The sequence below is a fragment of the Petaurus breviceps genome, unplaced genomic scaffold, assembly GCF_028583685.1.
Source record: "Petaurus breviceps papuanus isolate PSGF00001 unplaced genomic scaffold, PetGlider_PUasm1.0 138, whole genome shotgun sequence".
NCBI classification, from domain to species: Eukaryota; Metazoa; Chordata; class Mammalia; order Diprotodontia; family Petauridae; genus Petaurus; species Petaurus breviceps.
Window position 1 is genome coordinate 10,733,475 of NW_027185694.1, and position 24,223 is coordinate 10,757,697.

The following is a 24,223-nucleotide window of genomic DNA, read 5'->3' on the forward strand; positions in this document are numbered from 1 at the left end:
AAGGAAGGAAGGAAGGAAGGAAGGAAGGAAGGAAGGAAGGAAGGAAGAGAGGAAGGGAGGGAGGAAGGGAGGAAGGGAGGAAGGGAGGAAGGGAGGAAGGAAGGAAGGAAGGAAGGAAGGAAGGAAGGAAGGAAGGAAGGAAGGAAGGAAGGAAGGAAGGAAGGAAGGAAGGAAGGAAGGAAGGTGTATTTTCTTAGTTTTTCTCTGGGTTAAGATGGTAAAGCAATCAGTTTGGGGTTTATATTGTTGTAGTCAAATAGTTTGTTTTCCTGGTTTTTCTTTTTTCATGCTGCATAAGTTCATGTAAGTTTTCTTAGGTTTCATATTTATCATTTACTATGGAACAGCAATATCCCAATTCATTCTTGTGACCACAATTATGTCCAATTCTTTGTGACCCCATTTGGGGGTTTTCTTGGCAAAGACACTAGAGTGGTTTACCATTTCCTTCTCCAGCTCTTTTTTTTTTTTTGGTGAGGTAATCGGGGTTAAGTGACTTGTCCCAGGTCACACAGCTAGTAAGTGTCTAAGACCAGATTTGAACTCAGGAAGAGGAGTCTTCCCGACTCCAGGCATAGAACTCCATCCACTGTACCACCGAGTTGCCCCATTCCCAACTGATGCCCCAGTTTTCCCCCTACTTTGTTCCTAGTTTTTTTTTTTCCTATTACCACACCAAACAGTAATTCTTTGAATATTCTAGTATGCTTGGGACCTGAAAGTGACACACTATAACATTTGATTTAGGAATAGAATCTGGAATATTCACTTCATCCTAACATAATGCCATCTCTATGGCAAGAAGAAAGTAGACATTTGCTAGCTCCAGGGAGCATGCTGGAGCCAGTTCTAACAGCTTGGCCCATTGTTAAATTTTTAGGATGAGCCCTTACACCTCAGAAAAATATAACTGCCACATATCAGGATGGCTTGATTTATTGTTTTGATTGTCTAGACTTAAAAAGTGTCCATGATGCAGATTAATCTTAAAGGTATATGGACATATGTTTCCCCCCCGGAGCCCAGTTATTAAACATTTAGAAACAGACCCCCATATTGTTCTCTAAATGCTGCTTGAGCTCAGTAGGATAGCAATAGAAAGCTCAGTTGTGGTTTGTCCTTCATTCTCAAAGGGGGCCATGATATCAGGAAGGTGATGCCATGTCTTAAGAGCAAATGAACTGGATTGAAGTGACCAGTCTGGAGGCCTGGCAACAGCAGGCTAATAACAACAGCAGTAATGACAACCATAACTGGTGTTCAGAAGCACGTGAGGGTTTGCTATATATCTATTATCCTATTTGATTCCTATAACTTGCCTGTGTACAAGCCTGACACAGCCACCTTTTAGGCTTCAGTTTTCTTATCTATAAAATGAAGACGTTGGACTGGGCTGTCTTTGAGATTTTCTCCCTATAGTCCTCTGATCCTAAGCACTTATGAAGTGCCTACTCTATCCAAGGCCCTGCTAAACTTCGGAAGCAATGCTAAATCCTACTCTGGTCTCACTCTTCAAAAAATTCATTCACCAAATGTTTATAGAACATATACCCATATCGTAGCACACAAAAAAGATATGCAAATAATATCTTCTCTAAGAATTCCCAACTCAATCTGGAGTTCAGGATGCAAATGGGAAATAGCTAAGTCATAATTTAGGGGTTATTGAATCTTCTTCAGGTTAAGTCCTATTGAAAATAAGTGCAGGAAAGGACAGAGCTACAGAGAGAAATCTAGATGATATAAAAATGTTAAATAAAATCTATTTTTGTTTGTTGCTTTTTGGAGGGGGGAAAGCAGGGCAATTGGGTTTAAGTGACTTGCCCAAGGTCACACAGCTAGTGTTAAGTAAATAAGGCTGGATTTGAACTCAGGTCCTCCTGATTCCAGGGCCAGTGCTATATTCACTGTGCCACCTAGCTGCCCAATAAAATATTTTTTTAAAAAATAAAATCTATTTTTAAAGGAAAATAAGACTCAAATTAATTAAAATAGTTTGCTGGTTTTAGAGACAGGTTTGAATTGCACCTCTGTTTTTGACTAGCTAATATGACCTTTACTTTTGAGTGAAACTGAGCCTCACTTTCTTCTCCCAAATGAGAAGGCTAAAAGAGATGATTTCTAAAGATCTTTTCAGATCTAAAGCCTCTGATCCTATGATTACCTGTTCCTCACTCCACACAATTTAAAATTAGAACTTGTAGAATGAAAAACATTATGTAATTTGCCACCTGTCACTGTTAAGACAATGTATAAACAGTGAAGAAGGAATGGTGGTGACTGTAGAAGAGAAAGGCAAACTCCTCCTTGGAGCCTTGGACAAGAGAAATCATAACAGATGGGTTGGTTGGGAGCCCATTGCAGGTATGAGTAAACAGCATGGGTGAAAGCCCAGAGATGAAAGATGGTAGGACAAAAATGGGAGCACAGAGAGAAATCCAATTTTGTAGCAATAGAGTAGTATGAAATAAGGTTGGACAGGACTACAGAGGGATTCGAATACCAAGGTCAAATATTTATACTTTATTTAGTTGTCAGTGGGAAGCCTCTCCAGCCCCACCTCCAGGCACCACCCTGACCTCCCATATAACAGGATAACTTTGGGTAATGTTTATGCCGAGGATCAAGTAACATGTTTTGGTTTGAGTTTTAGTTTGTGTTTTTTTTTTTCTTTGCTCCTGTACATGTTCCAAGGCTTCTCCCTTCTCCAGCAACCTCTTATCCCACCCACCTTCCAAAAATGTCCAGTGTGAACCATGGAAGTATGACTTAAGACTAAATAGAAACTGTCAAACTTCTGTTTATTCAGTAATTTTCAGTGAATATCCACTACTAAATTATTCCACCAAATTGTCTTGCTCATTATGTTATTTTGTTTTATTTAAAACTCCCGAACTTAACTCTGCCCAAAGGGCTATACAACTGTGCATACCCTTTGATCCAGCAATACCACTGCTAGTTCTATATCCCAGAGAGGTCCCCAAAAAGGGGGAAAAGGACTTATTTATACAAAAATATTTATAGCAGTTCTTTTTGTGGTGGCTAAGAATTGGAAATCAAAGGGATGCCCATTAATTGGGAAATGGCTAAACAAGCTGTAGAATATGATAGTAATAGAATAGTATTATGTTATAAGAAATGGCAAGCATGATGATTTCAGAAAAACCTGGGAAAACTTACATGAACTGATGTGAACATTGTACACAGTAACAGCAACATTGTTTGATGAAGAACCGTGAATGACTTAGCTATTCTCAGCAATACAGTGATCCAAGATAATCCCAAAGGACTAATGATGAAGCATACTGTCTACCTCCAGATAAAGAACTGATATTGACTGAATATAGACGGAAGCATGCTATTTTTCGCTTTCTTTTTTCCTTTTATTCAAATATTCTTGTACAAAAGGACCAATATGGAAGTGTTTTGCATAATTGCACATGTATAACTTATACCCAATTGCTTACCATCTCAGGGAGAGTGGAGGGGAGGGAGAGAGGAAGGGATGGAATTTGGAACTCAAAACTTTAAATAAAAATGTTAAAAAGTTGAGGAAAAAACTCCCAAACTTGAATAGAAGTACTAAAGTATTATAAATCAAACCATTTTTTTTCTAGAGGACATTTATATACTTCTATGCTATTTAGAAGAATATTTACAATTAGGCAAGAGAGACATTTAAGTGTAAAATTTCAAGGTAATTAAAAAAAATTCTTTAGGGTAGTTAGAGAGGCAATGTGGCATGACAGAGGTAATCTAACTATCTGGACTCAGGTAGATCTGAGTTCAGATACTTCTTCTGACAATTACTAACTGACTGATCATGGGAAAATCACTTAATCTCTTAGTTCCCAGGGAGATGTAATCTTAAGATTATATATTACAGACTAGCTGTACATTTATAGAATGAGGAAGTTTCCATGGTGGGGTTCCCTACAGAGCTGAAATCAAAGGTTCAGAACAATAACAAAGAATTTAATGAAATGCCAAGGACATTAAAAGTGTCATATAGAACAGGGAGCAAATATTTTAGAAGGATCATCCTTCACACTAAGGGAAATTTGCATTTGTTATAATGCTTCATTTTATTGAGCTTAGCAATTTTAAAATCTCCACTGGCAGAAATGCTGATGACTCCTTTCCATTGTTGTTTTCCAAAACAACAGTAAAGTTATTCTGTTCATGGTATTTTCCATAATTCAAATTTTGACAATATAATTATATTAAAGTGCATTTGCATTTGAACTTGGTAGGAGATAGAGAAAAGATGAATAAGTTTTTAAGGCTGAATATTTCTGAGAAGCATATTAGGAGAATTACAGACTCACCCATTTGCTGTCCTTCCTCTTTCTTCTCCAAACTGAAATTTTAGTGACTTTGTCTAATCCACCACTTTTCTGAAATGAATCTTTGGTCCTTTTCTGTTTGAGAAGGTGCCCAAGTTTCTTCTTCCCGTCATAAGAAAGTAAACTTCCTGCTGCTGGCTATTGGTTCATAAAAATCAATTCAAATCAAATCATCAAGCATTTCTTAAATGCTGCTGTGTGCTAGCTATGATATGTTGTGTGGAGGGGAGAAGCACTGGCCCTGGGTTCAAATGCTGTCTTATTCTCTACCTGTGTTGTGTTTAGTATAGTCTGGCATATAGTAGGCACTTACTAAATGCCAATTGACTGAGCTAAATGTGTGACCATGGGCAGGTCACTTACAATCTCTAGGCCATGGTTTCTTCATTTGTGAAATGAAGGGGCTGGATTCAATGACCCCTAAGGTCCCTTTCAGCTTTAAATCTATGACCTTATGATTCAAATTAAAGATGTAAATAACACAGTCCCTGTGCTCATAGAGCTTGCAGTCTCTTAGAGGGAAGAGCCAGTAGACAAATGACCATGGTAATAGGAAGGATGAGATATATGAAATAAACAAAGTTCTACAAAGAATTTGAAGGATAAATAAGTTTTGTCTGGGCAGGGTTGAGGAAGACTTCTTGGAGGAAGTGGCAGCTAAGTAGAGTCTTCAAGAAGAGACACATTTTAGCCGATGGACTGGTAGGAAGCCTGTCCCAGGTATGGGAATACAATACAGGTAAAGACACACACAGACATGCAAGATGGCAGGGGGCTTCAGTGGATAGAGTCAGGAAGACAGTTCAGATCTGGCCTCAGACACTTACCAGCTGTGTGGCCCTGGGCAGCTCAGTCCTGTTTGCTCCAGTTTCCTCATCAGTAAAATGAGCCGGAGGAGGAAATAATGAACCACTCCAGTGACTGCCAAGAAAACCCCAAACGTCACAAAGAGTGGTGCAATGGAAAATGACTAAATAACAACAAAAACAAAAACAGAAGCACAGAGAAAACTGCAGTTTTGTAGGCCTGGAGTTGGACAAGGTTACAGAGGGCTTGAATACCAAGACCAAGCATTCATTCTTTATTTATTGTCAGTAGAAAACTTATTTGTATAGAGGAGAGAAATGGTCACAGCATACATTACAAATTCAGTTCAAGAAATATTACATAGTATTTGCATGGTAAAGACACAGACAAAAGTGAAACTGCCCCACCCTCAAGAAGCTTATATTCTAATAAAAGGGGAAAAAGGAACATACACAAATAAGCAAATACAAGATAATTTGAATGAGAAAGCAGAAGCAACTGATGGTATTAGAGAAGCCTTCCCAGAGGGGAGAGCCCCTTCCTTGGACTCTGAGAGGAAGAGATGAGTAGGTACTAGGCACCAGACAAGAGGACAGCATATGAAAATGCACAGAGTTGGGAAATAGGACATCAAGTTTAGGGAAATCTAGTGGTTGAGTTTGTCTAGAACTTAAGAGTTCATGAAGGGCAGCAGTATGACATGAGATTGGAAAGGTAAGTTGGAGACAAGTTGTGCAGGGCCTTAAATACTTGATTAAGGAGATTGGTTTATCCTAAAAACAATGGTGACCTCCAGTTAGAGAGGTGATGAACTCAGGATACGGACTAAAGCTAATGTTTTTGGTTTTGGTTTGGTATGGTTTGGTTTGAACATAACCAATGTGTAGATTTGTTTTCTTGACTATACAAGTTTATAACAGGCTTTGTTTTTCTGGCTTTCTCAAAAGTGTGTTTGTGGATGTGGGAGTGAGAGGAGGAGAATCTGGATCTAAAAATAAAATAAAATTTAATTTTAAAATGAAGATATTAATTAATATAAGCAATGGTGAGCCAGTGAAGATTTTTGATAACAATGTGATATAGCAGATAGATCTCTTCCTTAGGAGACTTGTTTTAGCAGTTGTGTGAATGATACACTGGAGAGGGGAGAAATTGGAAAAAACAAGGTTAGTTAGCAGGCAATTAAATTAATCAAAGTGAGAGGTGATGGAGATCTTAAATGGAAGCCATGTGAGTGGAAAGAAGTCAATATGCATTTCCCATATCCCTGTGTCTTTGCAGAAGATGCAAGAGATGGGTAAATAGAACCAGTAATACTTAGTAAATGATTGGATATAGGGAGTAAAGGGGAGGGAAGAACCATGAATGACCAAAAGATTACTGGAGAAGGGACATGGAGAATGAATTAGAGAAAGGATTGCCTAGAGGCAGAGAAGGTGCTAATAGAGAAAAATTGTGATGTATAAAAAGTTCCAGACACATAGTTTCTGGGTAATTAATAATTAATAAAAGGATGGTTATTTGGCCACCCCTCGTAAACCAAAGATTCTCCTGGAACCCACTCAATGCTTATATGCCCTTGGAATAATGAGTGTTGCTGAGTGTAAATCCGCTCTGATTGGTTAACAAGTAATGAGAGAATGAATATTGCGATGGGACTGGGCTTATTCTTATGAGGGTCTCAGAGAATGTGACTCTGATCACTCAGTTTTGGACAAAAAGATTTATCTATACCCATACCATCTCATCTGGGGTAATTTAGACAAAAGGAGGAACCCAGTTCTACCCAGACCTGTCTGACTAAAACATAATGGACCAATTCACCTTAACTAAAATTTCAGATCTAAACTTTCCCAGTTGTGTGTTTCTTGCCCAATATTTCATCTCATTATCAGCCCTGAACTTCAAAGGTTGTCTGAAAAGCCTACAGAGGCTGATTTCTAAGTGAAGAAAAGGAAGGAGAAAAACCTTAGTCCCAATTCAATAATTGGCCATTAATATAAGAGAAAAATAATAATTTCTCTCCACAGGAAATCCAGAAAGTGTGATTTATGTACCGGAAGCCAAGCTGAACGATGAAGTGAGCTAGGGTTTCCATGAGGGAGAAATTAGTTCAAAGGCCCAGAGATGGGAAATAGGATAAGTATAGTAAACCAGGCTAGTTTGGCTGTAACTTAAAAGAAATAAAGGTGAAAGCCTAGATAGATAGGCTAGAACCAGAGTATCCTATAAGAGGGGATGGCTGATAGTATCAGAAATTATAAGACAAGTCAAAAGGGGTAAAAGCTGTAAAGAAAATGCTTTTGGATTTAGTCTGAGGTGAACTTTCCATTAGAGTGGTTAGAAAACCAAATGTCAAGAGTCTGGGGAGAGTGTGGGTGGTGAGAAAGTTGAAACTCACATATAGATAACCTTTTCAAGAAGTTTAGTGAGGAAGAGAGAGATGGGGTAGTAACTGGTTGATACAAGAATTAGGGGAATAATTTTATATTATTGCTTTTTTTTTTGGAGGGGCAATAGGGGTTGTGACTTGCCCAAGGTCACACAGCTAGTAAGTGTTAAGTGTCTGAGGCCGGATTTGAACTCAGGTCCTCCTGACTCCAGGGCCGGTGTACTATTCACTATGCCACCTGGCCACTGCTAAATTTTATTTTTAAAGATTAGGTAGTACAAGAGAATGTGTAGGCAAATGAGAAAGAGGTAGTGGAGAAGGAGAGACTGAAGATTCGTTCATGAGAGAGAAGGAATAACCGAGGGAACAAAGTCATAGGATAAAAGGATTTACACTGAAATAGCCTTAAAAATCATTTAGTCAATCTCCTCATTTTCCTTATGAGGAAACTGAGTGGCAGAGTGTTAGATGATGTCTCTTAGGCCATACAAATGGTAGGCAGTAGAGCTGAATTTTGAGTCTGATTAGATAGCATAATAGATAGAGTGCCAGGCTTGGAATCAGGAAGACCTAAGTTCAGATCTGGATTAAGATACTTACTAGCTGGTGACCCTGGGCGAGTCACTTAACCCTGTTTGCCTCAGTTTCCTCATCTGTAAAATGAACTGAAGAAGGAAACCATTCCAGGATTTTTGCCAAGAAAACCTTAAATGGGGTCACAAAGAGTCAGATACAACTGAAATGACTAAACTACCACAAAAACTAAATCCAGGGCTCTTTCCACTGGACCTATACTGCTAGAAAGGAATGGGAATAAGGGCGCAGGTTGAGGCATTATTATCTCAGGGGGCGGCTAGGTAGCGCAGTGAATAGAGCACCGGCCCCGGGGTCAGGAGGACCAGAGTTCAAATCTGACATCAGACACTTAACACAAAAAACTAGCCGTGTGACCTTGGGCAAGTAACTTAACCCCAACTGCCCTCCAAAAAGAAGGAAAAAAAATAAAATATTATTTCATTTTATATTTACAACACCAATCAGAAGATAGAATTAAGGGTTTGATATAGAGGTGGTGGGGAGGTAAATAAGGAATTGATGTAGGTCAGATAGGAGGACTGTCAAGGAGTAATGAAGGCCCAGTTGGGATTATATACAAAAGTTCATCTTGGCTAAAGTCAGTTCAGTTTGAAGACCTCCATTGATGGGCTCTCCCATTTAGAGCAGGAGCAGAAAAACTGGGTGATGACGTTTTCCTAGAGGAAGGTTTAAAGGTCGGAAACAGTGAAAGATAAAAGAGGAGACCAGGCCCTCCCTACCTCTTGGCCCTGTGAGCTGGAAAGGGTCCGAAGGATGAACTCCTTGTGTGGTAGGAGAAGGAGGGGTGGTGGAAAGGAAGGATTATAAGGACAGGGATTCCTAAGGGGAGAGCTGGGGTTTGGTTCAAGGAAGAAGGTAGAATTGAATGTTGGTTGGAAAGTTTCAGAATAATGTAGAAGAAGCTGAGAAGAGTTGGGGGTTCTAGAGAGATGGTAAAATATGCCAGGAACTGAATGAATTGAGTTGAGTGAGCTTCCGGACGAGCGGGGCTGATCAGAAGAGCAGTGATACAAACTCGGGAAGCAGAAGGATGGCTGTGGGGTTTGTACCTAACGTGGAGGAATTGCTGGAGATTTCCAAGGCAGTGGAGTGGAGTGGTTAGAGTGCCAGACACGGACCCAGGAAGACACGTGTTCAAATCCTCAGATTCTTACTAGCTGTGGGTCCTCAGGCAAATTATTTAATCTCTCTGAGCCTCCATTTCCTCCTTTATAAAATGGAGAAAATACTGGGACCTATTCACAAGATTATTGAATTAAATAAAAAAAGAATGTGTATGAGTTACTTTGCAAATCTTCAAACACTAAATAAATTTAAACACTTATTATAATCAGCGATAGATTGTTGTGACATTCTCTGTAGGTAGAACTTAACTGATTCAATACTTGCAAGTGAATAATAATAATTAACATTTATATGGTGCTTTTGAAGATTTTCAAAACTCTATTCAAATGTTATTGCATTTGATCCTCATAACAACCCTGGGAGATAGGGTGCTATGATTATTGGCCCATTTTGCTGATGAAGAAACTGAGGCAGACAGGGGTTAAGAGATTTCTCTTGGGGCAGCTAGGTAGCACAGTGAATAGATCACCTACCCTGGAGTCAGGAGGACCTGAGTTCAAATCCGACCTTAAATATTTAACACTTACTAGCCCTGTGACCTTGGGCAAGTCATTTAACCCCAATTGCCCTGCCTTCCCCCTCCCAAAAGCAAAAAAAAAAAAAAAGACCTCTTGAGTCACACAGCTAGTAAATGTCTGGGCCTGGATTTGAACTCAGCCCTTCTTCACTCGAGTTCCAGAACTCTGTCCATTGCATTACTTGGCTGCCTTTACAATTCAAAACAGAATTTGGAATTTGGAACATTGGTCCTTGGGAATCTGCTTCTGCAAAGTTTCCTTCTCAAGTGTACTGTTGCTTCCCCTTCATGGAAGCATCATTAAGGTGGTGATCATCTCTTGCATGGAAATACAGGACTGGAACTCCTGGGAAAGAATGGGGTTTGGGGTGTGTGTGTGTGTGTGTGTGTGTGTGTGTGTGTATCTAAACACATGTACAGATTTGTGATTTAATATGGAAATTCTATCCACTCATACAGATTAGCATTCCAGCCATCACTTATAATTTATAATCTTAGAGAGTTTGCCTGAGGGCTCTGAGCAGTTAAGTAAATCAGTCATAGTCACAGTGTCAATGACAGAACTTGAATCTAGGTCTCTGGATTCCAAAACCAGCCCTGTATCCACCATTGATGGCTCATCCATGGAGTCATATATAGATGTGTAAACAGTTTACAAAAGCAATAATTAAATCCAGTCAGTAGGTGAGATGACTAAGGGAGAAAGTATTAACAGAAATAAGAGGACTGAGGACAACACTTTGGGTACAACCATAGCTAAGAGATAAGAGAAAAATAAAAAAAAAAAAAGAGACAAAATGAGAAGAACCAGAATAGTTTCTAAAATACCAAAGCAAATGGTGTCAGGAAAGAAGTGTTCCACATTGTGACGTGCAGCAGAGAGCTCAAGGAGGATGCCACTAAGTTGATTTTCCTAAATGTAGGTCCAATTATGTCACCACCACCCCCTACTTAATAACACACTCACAGATGTCTGGGGACGCTGCCACAACATGGTTCCATTCTACCTCTCTGGCCTTGCTATACATCACACTCCTTCACATACTCTTTGGCCAAATTGGTCAGTTCCCTGTTCCATATCCTGTCTCTGTGCCTCCTTATTGGCTAGCCCTATGTGGTGAGCCCCCTCCTTGTTTCCACTCCCTAGGTCCTCTCAAAATGTAACTCAAGTGTCCCCTGCCACGAGTCCTTCCTGACCTCCCCAACCTCCCAGCACCCATATTTACCTTGCATTTCGTTACATGTGCACGTGTTGTTTCCCTCTAACAGAATATGAGCTCCCTGAAGGCAGAAACTTCCTCTGCTGTCTCTGTGTATCTAGGGCTCAGTGCATCTCCTAGTACATAGTTGGTGCTTGTTAGTTGAAACTATGAAAACAAACAAGATGACAGGGAAAATTAGACTGAAGGGAGGGAAGTAAAAGGGTTAAATGAACATTTTAAAAATTCAGTGGGCACTGTGTGTATATGGGGAAGGAAGGGCCCTACTGGTAGAAAGGGATGAATTGAGGAGAGGAAGATATTACCGATTCAACAGAACTCAAACATGACGATCAAAGAGACTTGTAGATGTTTGCTCTCTATGTTGCTGGCTCAGTCCTGCTTCCTGCTTCTTCCCTCTCCCTCCCCAGGCGTTCATACCTGTTAGCGGCAACTCTGGGGACAGTGTTCAGGCTGTTCCTAGTCCCATGTTCCTTTCTTTCTGAAATATCCCTTAAAACTGAGCCGATTCCAAGACTTCAAAATAAATTTGGATTTAATTAAGGGCAGGCCTACAGTTAGGGCTCTCTCTGGGGATCTCAAGGTTATGCTGGACTTGAAACCATGGAACTATTATTGTTTCTGTCTCTCGTGACCATGATTAATTTGGGATGGTCCTGGACCTTGATGGGTCACTACTAAGATAAGGCCCCTCCACTAGGCCTATCTTAGGATATGGGTAATGGATTTGGCTGCTCAATGACTCATTCAATTATTGTGAAACACCTGCTATTTACTAGGATTGTAAGACACCAATCTGAAAGGGACCACAAAGGTTAACTAGTTCCACACCTACATTTTATAGATGGAGTCCCACACAGGTTGTGACTTGGTCACACTGGTAGTAAGCACCAGAGGCAAGATTTGAAATCACCCCCTTTGACTGCAGGGCTAGGATTCTTTCCATTATATCACAGTACCTTTGTATAAAATATAGCAGAAATATAAAATACAGGTCATTGATGAACTTACAGCTGTCTCATGAGATATTGCTACCAATCCCTAACCTCTGTTCTGAAGGCATACCTGTTTGTGCTTTTTTTTGTTTTTCTCCCAGAGGACTCAGCAGCGCTCCAGGATTCTGGCCAGGAGGCAGAGTCCATCCCAGAATACACTGCTGAGGAGGAACGAGAGGACAACCGGTTGTGGAGGACCGTCGTGATTGGGGAACAGGAGCAAAGGATTGACATGAAAGTCATAGAGCCTTACAAAAGAGTCATTTCTCATGGAGGTAGGAAACGCCAGAGGGAAGCTGGGAAATGGAGAAATGTCAAAGTCATATTTCCTTGAAGGGAGATAATTTTCTTTTTCCCTTTGGTGGCATCATAGCATCTCAAAACCCCTAGTCTGGGACATATTAATATGGAGCTGAAGGGCTGATGAGGTTTGCCTTTAAGGCTAGGGAAGCTTCCCAAATGAAAATGTTGTTTTCGCCCTAAATACACCATAACTGTATCCCTTACCCCAGAGTTGTGGCAGAAAAGGTAATTATCCTGTGCCATCACTACTCAACAGGATTCATATGAATTGGGTGGAAGCAGGGTCTTGAATGCCTAAGAGCATGTAAGAACACTTTTTGAGCTTTTATGAATGCACTACTCCAGTATAATCTTCTAGGATCTTTACACCAAATTCTCTTGCATTAAAAAGAAAAAAAAAGAGCCCTCTGTATCCCCTTCACACGCTTCAGAAAGCTGTTTAGAGGCTTAACCCTGACAGTTATTTTCCATGCAAAGTGTGTTTTTCCATAAGCTACCTTAATTCTCCGTGCATGGCAGCAGCAGCTCTCTAGCCAAATGATAAACCTTTTTGAAAGTAGAAGATGAGCTTTACCTTGCTTCTATAGTGTTTCTCTGCGGTTGCCATTGCCTGTGTGCCCTTGGTTAATTTGGAATGCAGATGAAGCTAATTGAGCACAAGTGTCTGCATTTAACACGGAAACCTCTGCAGCCTTGGTTTTTCTACTGCATGCCTTCCTCCAACAGCAGCCTTTAGGTGGTTTTCCAGCTGGCCCAGATGTTCATGAAAAAAAAATGACCTCATTGTGAGTTAGCCATGTAATCATTGTTCCCTAAATTCTCTCATCCTTCACAAACACAGAGCACTGAGTACCTTGGCATGGCATCAGAAGCTCCTACATCCTTTTGTCTGCCTGTGGTTAGCAGCATAAAAGGAAAATGCATTTTAAATGTAGAATTCCATTCTACTGGTAGACCTTTGGCGTTTCATTCCTGCTTTTACTACTTTTAAGGGTACGTTGAAAGACAGTGTGGTGTAGAGGATAGAAAGCCAGACTTCGAGCCAGAAAGAACTGGATTCAGTACTGTGTCTGAAACGTACTGATTGTATGAGCCCTGGGAAAATTACTTCAAGTCTCAGTCCTAACTAAGACTATAGTTATAGATGAGTTACTGACCTGCTTTGATGGAGGGGCCAATCACAGGTAAAGTTGCCCAGTTTGCATTGGTTGAGGGACCAATCACAGATTCAACCCCCATCCAAACAGACAAAAACACACAAGAAGGTACTTTATCTAAAGGGGCCAATAACAGCAGTTTTGCCAGCTGAGCACAGATGTCTGGGGATGCTGCCATCCCGGCCAGTGACTCATGGTTTGATGCATAGTACCAAATTGCCATAAGGGAGACAAAGAATACACAGTCCCCTTCTTTATAAAGTTTAGCTTTTCTGATACTCCCTCCAGATTTCTGTGGAGTAGCCAGTGGATTCAGCTTTTTGAGATATGCACCAAGTTAAGTTCTCAAACAGGGGATCACTGCTACAACAAACCTTGTGTACTTCTGACCTCAAGGATGATACCTTGTATTTAAATTATCCTGTTGCCTCACTTCTTAAGGTGATAGCTGCATTTCTCTAAGGCAAGGGTTCTTTGTGTGTATATCACAGTCCCTTTGGCAGACTGGTGAACCCTATAAACTGCTTCTCAGAAAATGTTGCTTTTTAAAAACAATTCATAATGGAAAGAAATACTTAATTCCAGTTAGAGGTTGGTGGAAATAAATATTTTTTCCCCACCTAAGTTCAGAGATTCCCTGAAATGTGTTTAGAGACCCCAGATTACGAAGCCCAGCTCTAAGAAAAGCAGTCTTTATCAGTAACCAAGATCATGAGTCAGAATGGACATTCCATACTTAAATCAGGTGACATTAACCTAAGGCTGGGATGGTACCAGAATTAGTGTGAATTGTTCTGCCTGGTCATGATTTTCTGATTATCCTACTGGAGTCGGAAAGGATCCTTGCTTCTGGCTGCCACTTTCTTAAAACTTCAGAATAACCTGGTTTGCTGAGCCCTATCACCTTCTTTTGCATTTATTCCTTTTCTTTCTGTGTTGTTGATTTGTTTTCTGTCTGTGTGTCTGTCTATCTTTTTTGTTTCATTTCTATGAGAAGGCCTCCTATGCTCTCCTTGGCTCCTCACCTTCCTTCAGGCCACTTGCATGTACTCTTTTGGCCCCACACATCCTTGAATTTGGGAATCTGCATTATCATGCCTTTTGCCCTTTTTTAATAAGGGGAACATCCTTACTGTTCTGTGAGTAAAACAATTTCATGAGTTACTTTCAAACTTACCAAAAGCAGTCTTGCTAACGGATGCCACTATAAAATCTTAAAGATGAAATCACCCATGTTACAATGGGTAGTAGGATTGTTTGTTTTCAGTATTTCTTGGTGATTCCTGATGAAAGTCTGAAAAGCAGTGCTTCATTGTGGATATCTTTCTTTTGGATTGTTCTTTGGTCTATGGAGAGAAATATTAGTATAGTGGGTCAAGTATTAGACTTGGAGTCAGGATGACAAATTCAAATGCCACCACCAAAACTTGCTGGTTGTCTGTGGACATGTCATTTAATCTCTCATCTGTAAAAGTAAGGGTAACAATACCTGAAGACATACTAGAAAGGGCTTATATGAGAAAAAAAAATGAGATAAGGTATGCACACGTTTGCAGACCTTAAGACATTATATAAACTTTATATAAAATATGTCAAATAGGGGCGACTAGGTGGTGCAGTGAATAAAACACCAACCCTGGAATCAGGAGGTACTGAGTTCAAATCCAGCCTCAGACACTTAACACAAAAACTAGCCATGTGACCTTGGGCAAGTCACTTAACCTCAATTGCCTTCCAAAAAACAAAATAAAATATATAAAATAATTCATTATAAACCTTATAACACTATATAAAGTAGAAGTAGTAGTAGTAGTATGAAGATGCCCTTTGTAAAGAGTTACACGCTTATGTAAAACTGCAAAGTGGGGCACTTTATACAATTTATATAATTTGTTATCAGAGCTGTCTGAAGCTCCCAGACCACAGGAAGTACCCAGGCCTAGTGAATGACATTATTTAAGTATCCTGCATCACTGATAACCTTTGCCCTCTTTTTAAAAGAACAAAATAAGAATGCTGTATTCTATGTAATTTGTTCTGTCAGTCTTATTCACTATATGACAGTGCACATTGAGGTCAGCTCTTTTACATTTCAAATGGGGAATGCATTTAAAGAACTAAGGGGGAAAAATATCCCAAGATTTATAACACAGGGTTTCCTTTTTTTTTTTTTACCTCTCATTTCATTTTAGGAGATTCAGGTAATCTGTGCAGTGGTCCTGGAAAATGATCCCTACGATCTGAGGAGAAAACTTACCTGCTGGTGTGTGTGTGCGCGTGTGTATGTTTTGGTGTGAGACTGTGACATCCTTTCTTCTCTCTCCATTCCCATTGTTGGCCAGCAAACTTGTGTTACATTCCTTTCATTCTTCTCTTTGCTGCTGCAGGTAAGGCTGGTAGTAACTGCTGCCAAGGCTAAGAGGAGCCTCAGGAGGGGCTTGTCCCTGGGCCTCCGCAAATGTATTTGTCCACTCCTCTTATTAATGGAACAGAGAAATGTTCTAAATTAAGAGAAAAAAAAAGCCTCCCCAAATATTAGCTGAATTGTAATACCAAACGCTAGCATCATTTATGTCAAACTGTGCTTTACAGTGTGAATTGAAGGTTTAGCTCTAATTTTGAAGCTAGTTATTCCAACAATCCAGGAATTGCTACTTGAAAGATTGCCAAATGATTAAAGACAATGTTACCATCACTTAGTATAAGAGAAAATCTTTTTTGTGGGAATCTCTCTCTCTCTCTCTGTCTTTCTCTCCTTCTCTGTCTCTCTCTTCTTTCTCCCAGTTCTCTCCTTCTTCTCTTCCTTTCTCTCTCTCCTCTTTCTCTTTTCCTCACCCTCTACTGTCTCTCTCCCTTCCTTCCCTTTCCCCTATACTCTTATCTCTTTCCCATCTCATCTCTCCTCTCCCTGCCCCTCTTATATTTTCCTTTCTCATCTTATTATCTCACTTCAAGCACATAAATACAAAAAAGACTTCACTTTTATTAATACATTTCTAGTGAACATATTGGGGCAGCTAGGTGGCTTACTGGATAGAGTGCTGGGCCTGAAGTCAAGAAGACTCATCTTCCTGAGTTCAAATCTGGCCTCAGTCATTTACTAGCTGTGTGACCCTGAGCAAGTCACTTCACCCTGTTTGTCTCAGTTCTTCATCTGTAAAATGAGCTGGAGAAGGAAATGGCAAAACACTCCAGTGTCTTTGCCAAGAAAACCTCAAATGTGGGAACAAAGAGTCAGATACGATCGAAATGACTGAACAACAACAAAGAGAACATATATTCATGACATAAGACAAGAATGGCCAAAGGAGTAATTTGGGTGAACCATAAATATTTTGTTAGCCAGATAATTTGGGATAAATCAAGCACAACTTTAATACAAAGAGAACATTTAAATATATGAGTAAGTTGAATCTTAATAACACTTATGACGCAGTATCTATAATCCCTAGACTTAATTTTTAATGCCCCTAGAAGTTGTCTGATAACAGAAAAGAAAAAGCAAGAATGACTGATAAATTTCCTAAATTTGTAAATATTCCAAGAACCCCAAACTGGCCAGCTACTTTTAAAACTGTTCTCTAAAAAGCTAGAAAGATTACTGCCCAGAACATGATCTACATTAATGTAACTCATATTTCAGAGGCTTTTTCTCCCTAGTTCTCTATTGAGCCTTTCTCTATTATATAACCTTTGTGTTTTTAAAGTTAGAGTTATGGTATTAGGTTGACATGTCTTTGGCAAAATTTACCTCAGAAAAGAATCTTGCTAAAAAGAAATTTAGAAAAATAAGTTTAGCATGTAGGGTACATATATTTTTAAAACATATCTTCTACATTTTATTTTAGCTATAAATATTATAAAGGCTTTATTTTGTTAGAAAAGTCTGTAACCATGGTAGAATTAATCGACAATTATTTATTAAACATCTATTATTTGCCAGGCATTGTGCTTGGTACAAGAGATATAGTATGTATGAAGTAAATAAATACAGCAGAAGAAGGAAGCTATGACAGTCCTCTGTCACAGATGTAAGTTTTGATAACTGTGACCCTTCCTGCCTGGATGGTGGGCAGCATCAACATCTTATCCAGAGGGTGGCTAGGTGGTGCAGTGAATAGAGCACCGGCCCTGGAGTCAAGAGGACCTGAGTTCAAATCTGGCCTCAGACACAACACAAAAAAACTAGCCATGTGACCTTGGGCAAGTCACTTAACCCCAATTGTCCTACCTTCCCCCTCCAAAAAAACAAAACAACAACAAAATCTTATCCAGAACTTATACCTATTATTCAATATATTTTCAACCCAATTCAATAAACATTTTGAAGTTTTTACTACTCACTGGGCACACAAAGACAAAGAAGAAATAGTTCCTGCTCTCAAGAAGTTTTCATTCTTTTTTTTTTCTTTTTGGAGGGGAAAAGGCAGGGCAATTGGAGTTAAGCAACTTGCCCAAGGTCACATGGCTAGTATGTCAAGTGTCTGAGGCTGGATTTGAACTCAAGTCCTCCTGACTCCAGGGCTGGTGCTCTATTTGTTGTGCCACCTAGTCACCCCAAGAAATTTTCATTCTGCTGTGGGGAAACATGAGGGACACAGTTAAATACTGACCACAGAAGAGACTCTTTATAGGACGTTGTCCATCTGTTTTTGTAATCTAGTCCTCTTTAGGAACCAGCCTCTGAATCTATTTTCTGAATAAAAAGTGCCCAGGTCTCCTTCAAACAAGCACTCTCCCTTGTGCCTTTTCTCCCAATCCCACACCCACCTTCATGTGCACAAATGCCCCTCAGAGACGTTTGTGGGTTCTGAGGAGATGAAGCAGGGTGACTCATTAGGGAGCAGTAAGATGAAAGTGTGGCCTCTAAGCCCCCTCGAAGGACTATGATAACAGTTTTATTTAATGATTGAATTGTCATTTACCTACCAGAGAACTTTAATTCAGAGCTAGGCTGATGCCAAAGCCTGGAATTCTTTAACAAATACATTTAAAAGCAGAAGTGCAGTCTGAATCACCTCCATGATAAATGCAACCTACACAGGAGACTCCTGATTTCTTCCCTTTCTGCATTGATAGATATTGGCCAAGACTTTGCCCCACATTCTGAGCAAGAGTGTGAAGGAAGGAGTGCAGACCTAACCTACTTTAGCATTTCTTGTGCCTGGAAATCAGACCCTTCTCTGGAATTTGTTCTTCTAAGTCTTACAAAAGAGCATGGTGGAATGGCCTTTCTTGGACTCAAGAAAACCACTGTTTCAGGTCCTGCCTCTGAAAAGTACTAGCATGTGTGATCACAGGCAAGGCACTGAGCCTCTCATTGCCATTTTCCCAGGACCATTTTCTTAGTCACAGAGGAGTTGACAATCTGTATAAGCAAAGAAAGTTAACATACTTGCAGTTCCCTACATGAATGTAATCACAAATCCCTAACAAAAACAACTCTTTGTGAATCAATTTCAAAATATCTGTGGACTCACCAAAATTCAGTCTGGTCTAAGAAAATGTGTGTTGACCCTAATTATCAGAATTATTCTCAACTCATCTCTACCTTGCTCCCTTGGACTCATCAAACTTTCCATCTGCCTTTAGCCAACCCTCATTTCCCCAGAAACACAAATGCTCATAAAACCCCAGTGTAAAAGAAAGTCAGGTCATTTTTAGTCCCTCATTAAGCCCACTGTTAGTTCTTTAATAGGCTAGACACTTAAGCCCATGTTTATTAATGAATGGGTCAGAATATCTCACATATTCTATGACTGACAGATTCATTCTGAGGATTCCCAATGGAGCTGGAGCCAAAAGAAAGGTTGTTTTTGTTCACAGTTCACAAATGACCTGTAACCAAAATAAGTGGGGATTGAATTCTTTCATAGTTCATCTTCCAAGTTTCTCCTTCCACTTAGCTCATGTGCAGTAGCATAAAAAAGGCAAAGATAGTAGGGGAAAACAACATGTTGTAGAGGAAAGAATGCTGGATTTGAAGTCATGAAACCTGGCATTAAATCCTGGTTCTAACACTAGCTGTAAGACCAAGGGTAAGTCGCCTCTTGGAACCAGTTTCTTCATCTGCCAAATATGGACAATGATGCGTATACTATATACCTCACAAGAATATATTGTGGAGAAAATGTTTATGAACTCAAAGTGTTTCATAAATATGATAGAAGCAAAAGCCTTTGCCTTGACTTTATGGGGGGAAAATTGCTAGTTGGTTTCTTTCCTCTCTACAATTCCATCCAGATTTTTTTGTTTCCATTCTTTGGTAAAAGTTTACTTTCCAGGTCCCACTTAAGCATGTCTATCTAGCTATATATGTTTATGCAGATATATGTTTATAGGAGAGGAGTGAATTATAAAGTTAACCTCAAGCCTAGGAAGACCTGTATTCAAGTCCTACTCCTGACACCTACTGACTGTGTGACCCTGGCCAATTCACTTAATCTCTCAGTGCTCACGGCAGCTCTCTAGACTCAAGTTGCAGAGAAGGTGCTGACCTGCATTGGTACAGAGAATTTCCTCATCCAAAAAAAAACCCAAAACAAAAACCCAAAGCAAACAAACAAAATCCAATGAAACCACGTGTCTGGTCTCTGTTCCCATATGTCAGAACATGAAGAATCTGTGACTTTATTTACATGTGGATTTCCTCCATCAATACAGAATCACCACACCTATACCTACACCTTAGGTACATCTTAGGGTCACCCATAATTCAGAGACATTAAGTAACTTGCTCTTGATCACACAGTATGAAAGGCAAGCTCTGAATCTGTGTGACCACAAGTCACAGCTTTATTGATCCTTATTTTCACAATCTGTAAAATGGGGATATCCCTACCTGATAAAGTTGTTATAAGAGTCACATAAAATGACATCTGCAAACTTCAGTATAGATGCATGGATACAGTATTCTATAAGTACCCACAGCCTCCTTTCTGTTAAGTATCATCTTGTTAAGGGTTTTTGTTTTTTTTTTTTCTCAGTTACAAATGTCTTTTTGTTTGTCCCCCAGGATACTATGGGGACGGTCTAAATGCCATCATTGTGTTTGCTGCCTGTTTTCTCCCAGACAGCAGTCGGGCTGATTACCACTATGTCATGGAAAATCTTTTCCTGTGAGTGATGCTTGTGAACACTGTAACAAAGTGCTTTGAATGAATGTCTGTGAACACGTAATGACAGATTGGGATGCCCTGAATTTGAGGAAATGATTTGGGGATACTTGAGGAATCTGTCAACATACACTGCTCATAGAGCTAGGACATTTTAGGAACCCTTTTTGTACAGAATGAACTTAAAACCTTAGAACATTTTTGCCAGAATAAGGAAGAACTGCAACAAAAATTTTTTTGGCTTAAGTACAATTTTCCTTCCCAAGTCTCCATTTCTAAATCACTGATAATAAATATGAATTTGTCTTTAATTACACTAATTCTTTCTTAGCTCCCCTTATTATTTAAATAGTGTGTATTTCTGAAAGTTAGGTTTATACCCAAATATGATTAGTGTGACTGCTTTAAAAAGTATGATAATTATGATTTAAAATTAATGTTCATTTTCTGCAAGATGATATTAGTAAGGTAGCCATATTTTGTTTTTGTTTTTCTGAGGCTATTAAGATCATATGCTAGAAAGCCTTTAAATAGTATACAGGATAATTAGGCTAATTGTGAGCATGTCATATATTTATGCTTAAATAAAATGGTAATTGGTATAAATATAATGGAGGATTTTATACAGAAAATTTTTTTAAAATTCCTTCTTCCAATGATTAGGTATGTAATAAGTACTTTGGAGCTGATGGTAGCTGAAGATTATATGATAGTCTACTTGAATGGAGCAACCCCAAGAAGGAAGATGCCTGGACTAGGCTGGATGAAAAAATGTTATCAGATGATTGACAGAAGGTATGTAAGAAAATTTGTTTATTTGACTCCCTTCTCCCATATCTCCACCGATAACTCCTTTATCAAATGTCCTCCCATCTGCACACTTTCCACTGTGATTCCAGTTGCTTTAAAATTTTTGCTACATTACATATTATTTTCTATGGGATACATTAAGTTTTTCCTCTAAAGGAAAAAAAAAGATAAAGGGAGAGAAGTAATATTTTTTTTCTTCTTTCCAAATAGGTTAAGGAAGAATTTGAAATCATTCATTATTGTTCACCCATCTTGGTTCATCAGAACAATCCTTGCAGTGACACGGCCTTTTATAAGGTAGAGGTTTTATTTATTCCTCTTTATTCAAAGTCCTAGAATGCATACATATTAAAACCTTAAAGAGCAGGTGTGTATGAACTTGTGCGTATAAATATACATATGTGTGTATAAATATATATAGTCTTTTCTGAAAGGATCTTTTGGTGTATTTAAAAGAACCCCCACAGAACTGAGAATAATTAAAGAATAATAATAAGAAGAAGAATTTCCTCTATTTTTCTGATTTTCATCTGATAACATAAGATCCAGATAAGCCCCTGACCAGGTCACAAAATAGGCTAATAGAAACAAGAAGTGGACAGGGGGTCAGAGATATCCTGGTGAATATTTAATAACAAGCTCTTCAGGAAAAAACAATATGTATATACAACAAAGTTTTAAGTTTAATCTGCATTATTAACACTATCTCTATCACTTTCTTTAAGTCAAGACAATGAACAGAACAATGATTCAAGCCCTGATTTGCAGCAATTCCAACTTCCAAAGTGTAATGCTTACGCTGAAAATTTAATAATAAGCTCTCCGAAGCTAGAAGGAGCTAATTCCAACACACCCCTGATACTAAGGCTTTCTTCACAGCATTTAAAGTTAAAAATAATCAACAAAGTAAAATTACTATAATATTTTGGTGAAGGGGTGGCCAGGTAGCACAATGAGTAAGAGCACCGGCCCCAGAGCCGGGATGACCTGGGATCAAATCCGGGCTCAGATACTTATCACCACACCCAGAAATAACTGGCCGTGTAACCTTGAGCAAGTTACTTAACCCCAATTGCTTTAAAAGAAAAAAAAAAGGACAAATATTTATGAACAGAAAATAATTTAGGATTAAATTTCTAATAAGTGAGTGCTTTATAGAGTTCCCAGGTTTAGAGGTAAACAGTCCAATTTACAAACGGAGAAATGTATTTTAGAAAAGCTTGTTAACCAATAAGAACTAGGAAAATTTGATTAAGAGAGACCATGAAATCCTGTTTTATAGGGTTCTTAAAAAAAATAGGCTACACAAACACATGCCTGGGATATAACCTTGTTTGGAATCAGGACTCAAACTAGGTCACCTTTTAAAAGTCTTCTCAGTCCTCATGATTCTGTCATGAGTCGGTGTCCAGGAAATATACTGAGAAATGATTTCGGAAAGACCTTAAAGGGTTATCTCTTCTTACCCATTTATATACTTTTCTTATATCTCGCCTCTTCTACTTATTTGTTCTTTTAAAAATCCATACTTTGTGGTTAAAATGGAGAAATTAATCTGCCCTAATGAGCCCATTTAAAGTTTACTCTGTGCAAAAACAAAGGTAGTAATATTTATTAACTAATGTTTGTTTCATAATTCTACATTGATAATTATTAGAGACCGGTAAAAATATATCTTGAAAAATAAATGCTGTGGGGCGGCTAGGTGGCGCAGTGAATAGAGCACCAGCCCTGGAGTCAGGAGGACCTGAGTTCAAATCTGACCTCAGACACTTAACACACACACACATACAAAACTAGCCGTGTGACCTTGGGCAAGTCACTTAACCCCAACTGCCCTCCCAAAAAAAGACAAAAAAAAAATGGAAAAATAAATGCTGAGCCTTTATGACTTTTTTGATACTATTTTTACTTATCAAGTTATAAGTCAGTTTGAAGAGCGTTTTCATCATTGTTCAGTTGTTTCATTTGTGTCTAACTCATTTGGGGTTTTCTTGGCAAAGATACTGGAGTGGTTTGTCATTTCCTTCTCTAGCTCTTTGTATAGATAAGGAACTGAGGCAAACAGGGTTAAGTGACTTGCCCAGCTAGGACATACAGCTAGTAAGTGTCTGAGGCCACATTTGAACTCAAGAAGATTAGTCTTCTTGACTTCAGGCCCACCACTGTATCCACTGTACCACCTAGCTGCCCCACTGAAAGCATTAGAGATTCTTAATAATGAAAACAATGACAGGTAGACCAGAAAAAATGGAAAGTGCTTATAAATCCTACATATCTGAAACATCCCAAAGAATTCCCTTTTGGCTCAGCTAGTTCTTAAAGTACTGGTGGAATATTTCAATATAACTAACTCCAAGTATATTGAGAAACCCTGATTCTGAAACATATTTCATATTCTCCCACATTCTCTTGGCCACCAAAGAACATCACCCACTGTGGCTCCCAAATGCAAACCGTCAGTGTGATTGTCATTCACCTCAAGTCTGAACACTTAGTCTCTTTGAAGTGCCATCAACAAGCATTTAAACATCTACTATGTGATAGTCATTGTGTTTAAGTACTGATAATATAAAAAAGGCAAAAACTGCTCACAGCCTTGTAGGAGAGGCACATGTAAACATGTACAAATGTACAAATACGATATTTGCAGGATAATTTGGAAATAATCTCAAAATGAAGGTGCTAGCACTAAGGGGGACAAGGAAAGAAGGTGGAATTTCAGTTGAGACTTAAAGGAAGCCAAAAGGAGAGACAAGGAGAGAATTCAATGCATGGAGGACTGCCAGTGAAAAGGCATGGAGTCAGGAGGTGGAGGAACATTAAGGAGGCCAAAGTT

At 39.1% G+C, this 24,223-nt stretch overlaps 1 protein-coding gene and 1 long non-coding RNA gene across 2 annotated transcripts in view; one reads left to right on the forward strand and one right to left on the reverse strand.

Moving 5' to 3' along the window:
- The window catches only part of LOC138175245 (uncharacterized), a 19,130-nt gene extending 7,998 nt beyond the window's left edge, over window positions 1–11,132 (reverse strand). The window contains exons 1-2 of the long non-coding RNA XR_011171959.1: window positions 11,011–11,132; window positions 5,174–5,267 (exon numbers count right to left, since the gene is read on the reverse strand). This is a non-coding gene — a long non-coding RNA (uncharacterized lncRNA). The remainder of the gene's footprint in view (window positions 1–5,173; window positions 5,268–11,010) is intronic.
- The window catches only part of PRUNE2 (prune homolog 2 with BCH domain), a 320,598-nt gene that overhangs the window by 273,545 nt on the left and 22,830 nt on the right, over window positions 1–24,223 (forward strand). Inside the window, exons 12-15 of the mRNA XM_069105659.1 lie at window positions 12,101–12,274; window positions 20,475–20,577; window positions 21,238–21,369; window positions 21,595–21,681. Of these exons, the coding sequence (XP_068961760.1) occupies window positions 12,101–12,274; window positions 20,475–20,577; window positions 21,238–21,369; window positions 21,595–21,681 (496 nt within the window). The remainder of the gene's footprint in view (window positions 1–12,100; window positions 12,275–20,474; window positions 20,578–21,237; window positions 21,370–21,594; window positions 21,682–24,223) is intronic.